Genomic DNA, 12450 nt, shown 5'->3' on the forward strand with positions numbered 1-12450 from the left:
AACTGATTAGATACTGGCAGAATGATACTCACTGGAAGGAGGTGATTATGATAGAAATCACGGAAAACCCCAGGACTCCAGATGCCAGGGAAGACCGCCCCCCCCAAACACAGCGAAAGCAAAACTATTGGAGGAATCTGAATACTATGATTCCTGGATGATTTTCTCAAAAGATTCTGAAAAAGACTACTGACTCAAACACATAACTGTAAATTATAAAATGTCATGTGAATGTCTTGTCTATGTCAATGGTGGTTAGTGTTCCTAGTTTTCATAGTTTAGACACAGACTATCCTAGAACAACCTGTGTCTTTCTGGTGCACAGTCAGAGAGTGATGGGAGGAGGTGATAGGTACATGATTCATAAGGAACAAGAGCTATTTCTCGGTTTTTATTGATACAGGAACAAGGAGAACAGGCACATTAGCTATGTATGTGCACCAGTTATAAAACCCATCCTGCCGGCTGCCAGAAGATACAGAATCGCTATGCTATTACTTTTGCACTTTGCCATGGCATACCTGAAGAGTTATGAATCTAAATTTTCTGAACTCATGAAAGAAGTAACTAATGAGGTATTTAACTATTGGCAGTGACTGCAGTGCCAGAAAAGCAACATTCCAGATACAGAGATGATACCTAACTACCTCTCCTTGCAGTTTTAATCTGCAAACCTGGAGGGGCTCAGCAACAGAGAAAACTTGCGCCTTACCTTGAAGAAAGGTCATCTTAGGGAGACATAACTACAACAATTTGAGATGTGTCATCTTTTGATTCAACTTATGTTTAGCAGAGAAAGCATTCTGGGGGACACCACCAATAACAATTAATGTGTTCTGTGAAATCATATGGTAACAACAGCAGGATTCGGGGGGGGGGGGCAACAACTGCAGTACAGACTCGCATGCTATTCATTCCAGGTTGTACATTAAAGCAAGAGACTTCACAAACCTGTAGATTAAATACCCAGTGACCAAACAAGACTCTTCAATTTCAACACCAGTTTATGGCAAGTTGGTAACATTACAATACAGATCGAACAAGTGTGTATTCAATAACCAGTTAAGACATTCTGTTTATAGGTCACAATTGGACAATCATTGTTTCACTTTAAATAGTCCAGTAATAGTAAAGAGCAAAGATCTTGGATTAAAACCAAAGAGGGAAAAAAACCTGTAACCTTGTTTTTTTACTGTGATGGAGTTTGGAACTTTTGTAGCGATGAGCCTGTATTTTTAACTAAGTGTTTCTCACCTGAATAACTACAGAGTAGGCAAACCTGAAATTCTTAATCCAAGACAATCGGATGGGTTACTGGTTAGATTTTAGGGTTTGTCCTTTAACTCATGATAGGAGCTCTTTATTCCAGAGCATAATTCATTAGTGCTAAGATGCCAGCAAGAGCTTCTCTTTTTTGAATTTTTAAATTCTTTTACCAGTAAACAAAAGGTAAGCAATATTAAGGCTGTAAATTTTTACTTTAAACACAACCGTCTATTAACAACACAAATTGGGTACATCCATGGGGTTTCCCTGAGGAAATATTTCCAAGGCTCTAAAGATCTGGAGAGATTGTACCATTTTTTGGGTATGATACTCAGTTTTTAAAGCCTCTCAGTCTGTGATTCAAGGGTCATTATGTCCAATCTCAAAAAAGATTGTTTTTCACAGTTATACTATGCATTTTAGTATAATCCAAACCATTTTTTTAAAATAAGGAAAATACCAAAATATTTATTTGTAAAAAGAACTTCATGATTCTGAAGAAATTACCAAAGTTTTCATGTCACTACTGAGGCAGTGCTTAATCTGATCATTTCCCGTCACTTCGGGAGACAAAGTAAGCATGAGAGAAGTTTACAGTGTTAACTGAGAAACCACATTTTGTTTGACATGAAGACTGAGCAATCTGTCTACTACTACTGAGAATACCCTGAAGTAAACACTTCTTTTTATAAAAAAGAATCATAACCAGATGCATGATTCAGATTAGGAAACTAAATAGACCTTCTAGTATTTTAATCACATAGCTGTTTACCCAATTGATTCCGGATTTTTTTTAAAGGCATTTAAAAGCATAGGATCCCTGGAATGACTCCTATTCTCCACGGGGTTTAGAAGGTCCAGCAAGGGAACTGTGATAACGGTTGCTGTCCCTCCAGGCAGCATCCCCTCTTCACAGGCTCGGAGATGGTTCTCTTGCTTCTTCCAGCTTTGCCAGGATCCACTGTTGGGAAGAAATAAAGCAACATTTACTAATCTCAATTATCTTGTGATGAAACAAAACTTAACGAGTAGAAATCTCAAAGCCAACATTACATGTAGGCATAAACTGACAGCCAACAGTTGACCTCCAGACTACAGAAGAGAGCACGGACACAGTCCAGAGTTCAGAGGATAGCATTTCTCTAAGGTTATTGGAATAAGACGTTCATCTTGGGAGAAAGAAAAGTACAATGAACTATTCTGCCAGAAAATGTATAATTTGGTGATTAGACAACTGACATTGTCTGAAAAGTCAGGATTGTTACAAAGCTCTTTCCACTTTGCGCCATTCTGTATGTATAAGTTTCAGTTAAAGCAGGACAAAGACTCTGTAGTTGGGAGTAGCACAGTAACATCTTTGAGCAGTTTTGATCGTCTCAGGATAAAAATTTATGCTGAAAGGACTAGAGATTATTAAAATGAAATACAAACCTTTCTATGAGCAATGCCCATGATTGTGGGTCTTCATGATAAGTGAAAGTTATGATATAGCTGGGTCTCATTTCCAAAAGATTTACAAGGCAGCTAAATAAGATCCTTTGGTGGCTGTCCCCCACCAAGTTGAACAGCCACTCATGTATCAAACTGCCTTTACAAGAGTTAAGGAAGTCAGGTGAGGCATATGCCTGCTTATTGAGTACGGAGAACAAAAAGACATCTAAGGAAGGTAAGCGATACCACGCCACACTATAACTCAACTTCAATCAACTCAGCAAAGAAAGATGCCCCTCACTCAGGGGCAAGACAGTCTAGCACAGGTCTTAGTCTTGAAACTCAATCATGCCATACCACAGTGAAACCCCAACTAACTCCTGGTCACTGGGCCAAAGGAGCTATGCTAGGTGACTGACTACAATTACCACTCCTCCCCCAATTCAGGCAGCAGAGCACAGAGCAATACCGCCTGCTGGGGAGAAGGCACAGCCATGACAGTTAAACTCGAGTTCTACATGGGCTGCATTAAGTCCTCACCAATGAATAATGATGTGGAATATAAATGGATTAAACACTCCAAGTAAAAGACAGTGTGACTGACTAGATTAAGAAACCTATACAACCCCAAACCGAAATCTACTACATGATTTATAAGAAATGCATTCATCTCTAAGGACATATATGAATTACAAAGTGAAGGGACTGAATAAGATATTCCATGCAAATGGAATTCAGAAGAAATCGGGAGTAGCTATACTTATAGAAAAATCAATTTTGCATCAAAAATTGTAGAAAGAGATTAGAATTTGATACAAAGCAACATGGACTCAGAGAATAAACCATTTTACTGTGCTTTAAGGAAGCAGAAAAAAACAAGCCAAACTCCAAGTTAGAGGGAAAGAGTAAGAATCAAAACAAATAAATGACAGGGAGACAAATGAATCAATGAAGTCTTTACTCTTTGGAAAGATAAACAAATTAGACCAAGTTCTTGGATGGAATAAAAAGAAGACTCAGAACCAGAAATGACATTACAAAATGACACCATAGAAATAAATATCATCAGAAATTATTACCAATAGCTATGTATCAAAATAGTGGTCATATATAAATTCAAGATGCATGTAGCTTACCAAGACTGAAACACACACACAGTCCAATAAAAAATTAATGAAATTGAAGCAGTAATAAAGTCTACCCTCAAGGAAAAGTTCAGGTATTAATTCTATTCTGTCTCCTTGTTCCAGGTCATAAATATATTAAAACTTCAGTGTTTTATTCCTGTTTCTAGGTAATTCATTTACCTTTCCTATGATTAGTAAACCAATGTTGTCTTTATTCACAATACCTTGATAGAAATTGCAAAGCATGTGTTAAATTGCATAGCATACACTAACTGGTCCATGGTATGTAGGAGGAGAGCAATTAATGTCTAGATGTGACAAGTGAACTGGAAGAGAATCCTATTTTCTGGAGAAGGTGGTAAGAAGGCAAGAGGCAGGGATGAAGTGAAAGGTCCAGTGCTCTTAAGATGAACTGCTCCAAACAGCCCACTGCTGCATGAGAACAGGGTCTTAGCTCTGACTAATGTGACATCAGTTCACAGCCTTCCTCTTCTTCCTCGTCAGGACCCAAAGCATGTGCAGTCTTTTTCAGTTAGACCACTCCTATTCCAAAGAAACTGAGGTTAACTGATTTCCTTCAAAGTTCTGCTAGCAAGCAAGAGAGGAATTACTAAATTCTACCTTGTTGACCACAGGCTTGGTTTCTTTTTTGCTTTGTTACACCATTGTACTGTACAATAAAGAAATTAGCGACACAGAGTTACACTTTCTCTTCTGTAGCGGACAGATTAACACTAGAACAGAATGATTCTTGGTGTTTGTTTGCTGACTTTTAAAAACTGAAGTATGACAGTTAGCATTTAACAGGAGAACATGCAGAAACATGTAATTTCAGCTCTTAAGAGGTTGAGGAAGGAAAACAGAGAGTTCTAGGATATCCTGGACTATTTAGTGAGACCCTGTCTCAAAAATAAAATAATGAAGAGCAATTTGATATAAAAAGTCAGAGTGTTGAATATATTGAAAGATGGTTGAAGGGCATATCATTAATTATATATACTAAAGCTGTTAAAAACAAAAGACCTAAACAAAATTTACCTTCTGAAAAATATGGCTTCAAAGTGAGATGATTCTTTGAGGCTTAAATAAAAGATTAATTATATTTACCCTAGCATCCTCTGGAGTCTTGAAGTTAATTATTTTCCCAAATTCTTTGGCATGAAATACAGATTTCACTCGTTCCTACAAACAGAATTCATAAGTTCATTAAAAAGAAAACCCAGTTGCAGAAATACAATAAAGAAATGCTTTTTCCCTCCTACAGATATTACAATTACATTGTCTAAGGAAAGCTATCCTGAGACAAAGCAGCATTCATAAAAGACAGATCAGAGACAACCCCAGTGCACTATTTTAGAAAATATAAATATCAAAAACCGGTCTGTTCTGCATACCTTTGCTTCAATACGCAATCTTCTCCCATGAACAATGAATGGCTCTTTGGTAAATTCATCAAAACTATACTGCCATTCACATGTAAGTTGTCCAAATGTTCCCTTTGTTACAAACAACACACCACTAGGGGAAGAAGAAAGGATTCATTTTGAGAACTGAAGGACTTAATAAAACTTAAATAAAAGATTTACTTTTATATTTTATTTTTTTACAAGCACACATGGAACATTCATAGATAACCTAAGTCACATTAAAATCCTATTTTTCAAAAATATTTAATTTGTATGTGCACATCTGTGCAGGTACCCCGAAAGGTCTGAGGAGGTCATTAAGTCCCTGGAACTGGAGTTAAAGGTGACTGTGCACCACCTCATGTAGATTCTGGGAACTGAACCTGGATCTTCTGCAAGAGCAGCTAGTATTCTTAACAGCCGAGCCATTTCTACAGCACAAAAAACCTTAATGAATTTAGGGCTTGAGGTATGGCTTAATGGTAAACTGCCTCCTAAAAAGTGTGTGGCCTTGGGTTTGATTTCCAGTATCACAAATAAAACAAAATCCAATAAATTTTAAACAATGGAAACTGTAAAAGTATCTGTTTTCAGAGCATAATGGACTAACATAAGAATCTAGTTAACAGAAAGATGAAAAATGACAACACTCCCCAATACTTAAAAATAAAGGCATACCTAAATCAAGCCATGAGTTAAAGAATCTCAAATGGTGAAAATAATTAGAAGGGTGAAAACAAAATACAACATATGTGGGATGTAGCTGAATCAATGCTCAATGGGAAATTTACAGCATGACACTTTCTAGAAAAACTGAGCTGAAGTCTTAAGAGGCTCTTTCTAAGGAACAGTAAACATTTACAGAACCAATTACCAGAAAATAGTCAAGAATGTGTAACAGGTTAGAATAATACACTCTGCACCCTCCATCAGAAAGAGGCTTTGCTAACCACACTGAACAGAATCGACACACTGAAAACCCTGGGGTTTTCCAGAGAAAATCAAGTCATTTCATAGTCAAAATCAGAAAGAAATGTTAAAAACACAACATCTTAGGCTTCATGGGGGGGAAGAGATTAGAAAAATGCATTTCATCTATTGTTCTACTTAATCCTTTCTTTAAAGGACTTTCTCACAGTTATTCTTTGTAGCTGAGACACTGATTTTAAGTTGACAGCACATACTTTCAGAGAGATTTAAGACAGAGCCCTTGGCTTGATCTTCCAAAGTCTAGTCAAAAAGTGGGAGGAATGAGAATATGATTCCTGCCGCGCACTGCACCCCCGTGTCTGCGCTCTGTGCGCTGGCACCCAGTTCGTGAGCTTCGGGCAAGGGGGCTGGAGGTTAAAATACACAAACACACACAGACAGAGAGACAGAGACACGGGTCATCCTTGAATTCCCCAAGAATGCCCCCTTTATTGTGTTCAGGGGCAGATTATATAGAGATAGCCACGCCCCAGCCAAACCCACCAGAAACCACTCTCCTGCCATCAGGAACTCCTGAAGGTCTCGTGCTCAGAGCAGCTGTAGGCACTCAGATCAGGGGAAAACAAGTTGTTTACAAGAAATTCAGGATCTGGGGTCTCACTGCTCCCAACAGATTCCCACAGAAATAGCTTACTTGAGCTAATGGGAGCCCACCAACTCTGGCCTGACAGGGAACCAGCATTAAGATCAAACTAGACCCTTTGAATATGGGTGACTGTTTTATGGCTGGGACAAACTGGGGGGGCCACTGTCAGTGAGATCAGGATTTATCCCTACTGCTTGTACTGGTTTTTTGGAGCCCATTCTCTTTGGAGGGAGACCTTGCTCAGCCTAGATATAGTTGGGACGGCCTTGTTCCTGCCTCAAAGCAATGTGCTTTATGCTCTCTGAGGAATGCATGTGGGAGTGATGTGGGGGGGAAAATAGAAAGAATGGGAGGAGAGGAGGAGAGAAGGGGAGGGAGTGGGAACTGGGACTGGTATGTAAAATGAGAAAAAATATTTTTTTTTATTAAAAAAAAAGAAAAAAAAAGTTAAGAGCCCATGGCTGAGACATAAGGCAGCCATGCTCTTGCTTTAGCCCTCTCCACCATGTCCGCCAGTCTGAGACTGCCGGCAATGCTGAAAACACCCAGAGGTCCTCCCGTCTACAGGCTTCGCTGAGGATGCCACAGCTGGGAGTATCTTCCTAAACTGTTCTGTTCACATTGGGTGTACCTATGCATCCTTATCAAGAAATGCCAGTACGAGGACTGAGTGGTATTTAGAGGGGAAAGTCTACCTGTGAGGTCAGCTCTACACAATTTCTGATCAGAAGTAGCTGAAACAAATACTAAACTACTGTTGATTTCTGCTGTGTTTATGTACAAGCAGACACAAAGCATATGACCAGAGTTTACAGCAATCAAGTGTGATGATAAAGAAACAATGAACATGGGAACCTTTACCTTATCAATTATATTAGAGAAGGAAAAGAAGTTACCTTCTCGTTATCATGAACATATCTGTTTTGTTGATCATGACATGGGTAAAATACTTGCATTTTGCAAATCTTCCATTTTCCATGACCTATAAAAAAGAACAACAAAACTGAAATATTTCATTGTATTTTATGGTTCTCAAAAAATTTCTTAGGCAAATCATTAACATTCTTAGTACAGTAAACACACACACCAAAACTGAATTAAATACGCATAAAATTGTTGATTTCCTTTGTAAAAGTGTTTATCACACCTCTTTATTTGAGGTTACACAAAAACGGAAATGGCAATTTTTAAGTAGTGGGCACTTAGAAGATGTTACCTCTTGGGTCCAAACTCAATCTACTAGTTAAAACATGCTAGACATTTTTTCCTTGAATCCTATCACATTTTTTTTTTTACAGAAACACACATTTAAATGTAGAAATTATTAGGGAAGAGACAAGTGCCTGTCTGTTTCTAAAAATCATTTTCTTTGTCAGTCTCAGAACTGGTTAAAGAAAACATATAGCGGAGTGTCTGGACAAACCCAAAGCCTACTGACAATATGCAAGTTCACATCAGGACAGTTAAAAAACTATAATGTCTGCTAATAATCTTTTCCTCTCGAAAATACAAATGTAACTATACATATAGTTATTATTTTTTTCAATATAATTTCTTTTAGAATGAAAGTACCTTGGATATTTAAAATAAAAGCAGACTGTTTTAAAGGGCAAATAATGTAAAATTTGTGACTAAGAATATTCAAAAGTTGTATATTAAGAATTTAGGCGCCAGGGGTGGTGGCGCACACCTTTAATCCTAAAACACACATGGATGGCAGAGGCAGGTGGATGTCTGTGAGTTCAAGAGTAGCTTGGTCAACAAAGCGAGATTCAGGACAGCCAGAGCTGTCACAAAGAGGAACTCTGTCTCAAAAAACAAAAACAAAACAAATTTGCATCCCATGCAGTTACATTAAAAAAACATTTAGTTTAGAAAAAAAATGTTATCATTTCCTAAACATCTGGGTACAAAAGACTAAGAACAGAGTCTTCACCGTTATACTTTTATCAGCAAAGAAAGGAAACAAAACACCAGGCAGCAGGGTGAGGAAACAGATTATTTTCATGGAAGTAACTGACATGCACATTTTTAACTTTGAGATTATGAAGTATTACAGAAAACATCTTTATTCTCTATTGCAGTATGTAGCCAACAGTTAAACATAAAGTGAAAAGGGGACATAGGCAGAGCAAGAAGAACTTAGTGACGATTATCAAATAATTTATAAAATATGTAAGTTTGAAAACTTAGGTGAAATAGATAAGCAACTGTAAGCTAAGAGAAAGCAGCATCAAGTTTACAGAGGAGGAGTGGATGGTACTTTCAGACAATAGCATACCTGAAAACCTTGGTAACTCATTTCCAAGTGGAAGGAAGAAAATCTGTCTTCACAGTGGTAAGAAAAGATAAACTAGCCCTGTTTTATAAATAGCATGCACAGTACATGATACAGCTATAAAACTCTAACATAAGTTTTACTTTGTAAAGCAGGCTGACCTCAAACTCCCAATTCTTCTACCTCAGTGTGCATCACCAAGTCCAGCAGTTATTTTACTGATGAAAAAAATTTTGAAATGAAAATCCATGCATTATTCTTGGATGTTATCAGTCATTTTGAAGCCCCCAATGCACCCATCCATTCCTCCTCTTTCTATGAGCTTGGGGAGAGCACTGGTGACAGCAGTAGTTTATCTTTGGTTTTTCGAGACAGGGTTTCTCAGTAGTTCTGGAGCCTGTCCTGGAACTAGCTCTTGTAGACCAGGTTGGTCTCGAACTCACAGAGATCTGCCTGCCTCTGCCTCCCGAGGGCCGGGATTAAAGGTGTGTGCCACCATCGCCAGGCTCAGATTTTTAAATGTACACACTTTAATTCAATTTGCTTTGTATTTGACATAAATAAGCTTATGAAAATGTTCTCTTTGTTTTTATGGCTAAATTCTGAAACCAAGAATACAAATACCAACTTCCTTACATCACTAGTGTAAACGTCTATATAGTCCACTAATAAATTATAGCAATGTCCAACTCCCATTATATACCTTCTATGTCAGGTTTTTTCAAGGTTTTTTACTTAAGACCAAACAATCCTAAGCTGTGCCTGGTTAAATTAAACCAATTTCAAAAGTCACAATAGCATCTGAAATAAGCAAGCTACAAATCTTTTACAAATGTAATTGGTGCAACGCTCTCTGTAATTCATCTTTATTTTTTTCAATATTTATTTATTTAGTATACAATATTCTCTCTGTGTGTATGCCTGCAGGCCAGAAGAGGGCACCAGACCTCATTACAGATGGTTGTGAGCCACCATGTGGTTGTTGGGAATTGAACTCAGGACCTTTGGAAGAGCAGGCAATGCTCTTAACCTCTGAGCCATCTCTCCAGCCCTGTAATTCATCTTTATATGCAACACTGGAGACACAAATGGACATTCTGGTCACAGCATATTTTGAGACATAACAAACTGTATCTGTTATTACAGTTGATATACTTGAACAAAGTCACCATGCAGCACAGCTCTGCAGGCGTCTCCATTATCAACATGTGGAACAGAGTAAAAACAGTGTAGGCAGAGTCTAAAACTTTAAATCCAAAGTTGTACAGGCATAGAAGAGAATTTGATAGGTTACCAGTCATGTTACAATCTAGAAATGTAATTTTGATTGCAATTTCCTGGCTCATTATTTGACTTTGTAAATTCATCTATATAAAGATTTATGCTTTTCTAAACACCATAAAATACCAGACTTTGACACAAACGTTGTTATTATCCAACACAATCTTTATACACGAAGAAACCGAGGGTCAGGTGTTTTGCCCCCGCCCCCCCCCCCCACAGCTGTGTAGTAGGGCCACAGCTAACTGACTAGCTTGGAATGAACTGAAACATGGCTCACAACACTGGCTTTCTGCACGAGGAATGCACATCTTCCACTGTGACATGCCCCTCGTACAGTGCCATCACACTTTCCTTAAAAATGTCTTTTGATAAACCTGGCAGATGCCAGTTACTGAGGCAGGCTCTTTAAGCAGCTGAATTTAAGAAAATATTTTAGAACAACAGGTCAAAATCCTACATTGTTTTGTTCTAAACATGCTAGTTTTGAAAATTTCCACTACAATAACTTCAGATACCATGTAAAATAAAAGAATGAGCTGGGCAGTGGTGGTGCACACCTTTAATTCCAGCACTTGGGTGGCAGAGGCAGGTGGATCTCTGTGAGTTCAAGACCACCCTGGTCTAAAAAAATGCTAGTTCCAGGACAGGCTCCAAAGCTACAGAGAAACCCTGTCTCAAAAAAACAAAACAAAACAAAAAAAATAAAATGAGTACAATAAAGGTTAGGCACCAATATATAGACACTTTAGATACTAAGTATTTGGTATCAAGGAATTAAGGACTAAACAACAACCAGTAGGTTTAGGACATGTGATCCTTATTTTTCTGTAGTACAGTGATAAATGAAAAACAATTTTGCCTTATCCATTAATGAATTATGGATTCATATATAAATTACTCATCATTAGTTTATAAAAGAAATAGAAACACAACTAAAACTGCATTCACTGTGTATGTCAGAATTTATAGGCAAATGTCACATGGTTATTGGAAAAAGTTCCTGTCTGAATTTGGAAAAAGGGAAGTTCCTATGGTACTTTACTCAATATAAATGAATAATCCTAAACCAAATTAAAATATGATTAAAATACATGACTCTCTTAGAATAGTGATTCACAGTCATGTGAGGTTTCTGTTTTGTTCTTTAAGCAGCATTTGAGCCAGGAATGGTGGCACATGCCTTTAATACCAACACCTGGGAACAATGGGAGGCAGAGCAAGGAGATCTTTGTGAGTTCAAGACCAGCCTGGTCTACATACACAGTGAGTTCAGAAGAGCAAGAACGACAAAGTCCCTGTCTCAAAAAGAAAAAAAAAAACCCTAAATAAGTAAATAAACAATAAAGATAGCAAGATGTGAAATTAAAATGGGTTAGGTGGTGCACACTTGTCATATCAGGACTTAACAGGATGACACAGGCCAGCCTGATTTCCTCACAAGTTCCAGGTCAGCTTCTACTACCTAGTAAGACTATCCCAGGAAAGAGTGAGTGAAGGAGAGGAAGGAACAGGAAGAAAAAGATAGACAATTGGATGTTGTTCTTAAAAGAATCTTATCTTTAGAGAAAACTGGGGCAAATATTATGATTGTTAAAGAACTATTAAGCATTTAGGGATTCAAAAAAAGTTTTACGATCTAAATAGACCTGTAGTCGCGAAGAACTAGAAGCTGTTATCAAAAATCTCCCCTCCAGATTTCAGTCCGGTGCTCCATTGTGGGTCTCTGTCTCTGTCTCCTTTCATCGCCTGATGAAGGTTAATATTCAGGAGGAAGCCTATATGAATTTCTTTGGGTTCTCCTTCTTATTTAGCTTCTCAAAGAACCTGAATTATAGGCTCAATGTCCTTTTCAGAAGCAGAAGGAGAGAGAGCACAAGCAAGGAACTCAGGACCGCGAGGGGTGCACCCATACATGGAGACAATGGGGATGTTCTATCAGGAACTCACCAAGGCCAACTGGCCTGGGTCTGAAAAAGCCCGGGTTAAAACCGGTCTCGCTGAACATAGTGGACAATGAGGATTACTGAGACCTCAAGAACAATGGCAATGGGTTTTTGATCCTACTGTACCTATTGGTTTCGT

At 38.0% G+C, this 12450-nt stretch overlaps 1 protein-coding gene across 1 annotated transcript in view; it reads right to left on the minus strand.

Annotated features, from left to right (window-relative positions):
- Nucleotides 1-986: 986 nt before the first annotated feature.
- Vps13a (vacuolar protein sorting 13 homolog A) overlaps nucleotides 987-12450 on the minus strand; it is a 192357-nt gene continuing 180893 nt past the window's right edge. The window contains exons 69-72 of the mRNA XM_050157169.1: nucleotides 7703-7788; nucleotides 5219-5342; nucleotides 4932-5006; nucleotides 987-2227 (exon numbers count right to left, since the gene is read on the minus strand). Coding sequence (XP_050013126.1) covers nucleotides 2177-2227; nucleotides 4932-5006; nucleotides 5219-5342; nucleotides 7703-7788 — 336 coding nt within the window. The 3' untranslated portion in view covers nucleotides 987-2176. The remainder of the gene's footprint in view (nucleotides 2228-4931; nucleotides 5007-5218; nucleotides 5343-7702; nucleotides 7789-12450) is intronic.

This window comes from Alexandromys fortis, unplaced genomic scaffold (genome assembly GCF_014885135.2).
Source record: "Alexandromys fortis isolate MF-2015 unplaced genomic scaffold, M_Fortis_MF-2015_v1.1 scaffold_10, whole genome shotgun sequence".
Lineage (NCBI taxonomy): Eukaryota > Metazoa > Chordata > Mammalia > Rodentia > Cricetidae > Alexandromys > Alexandromys fortis.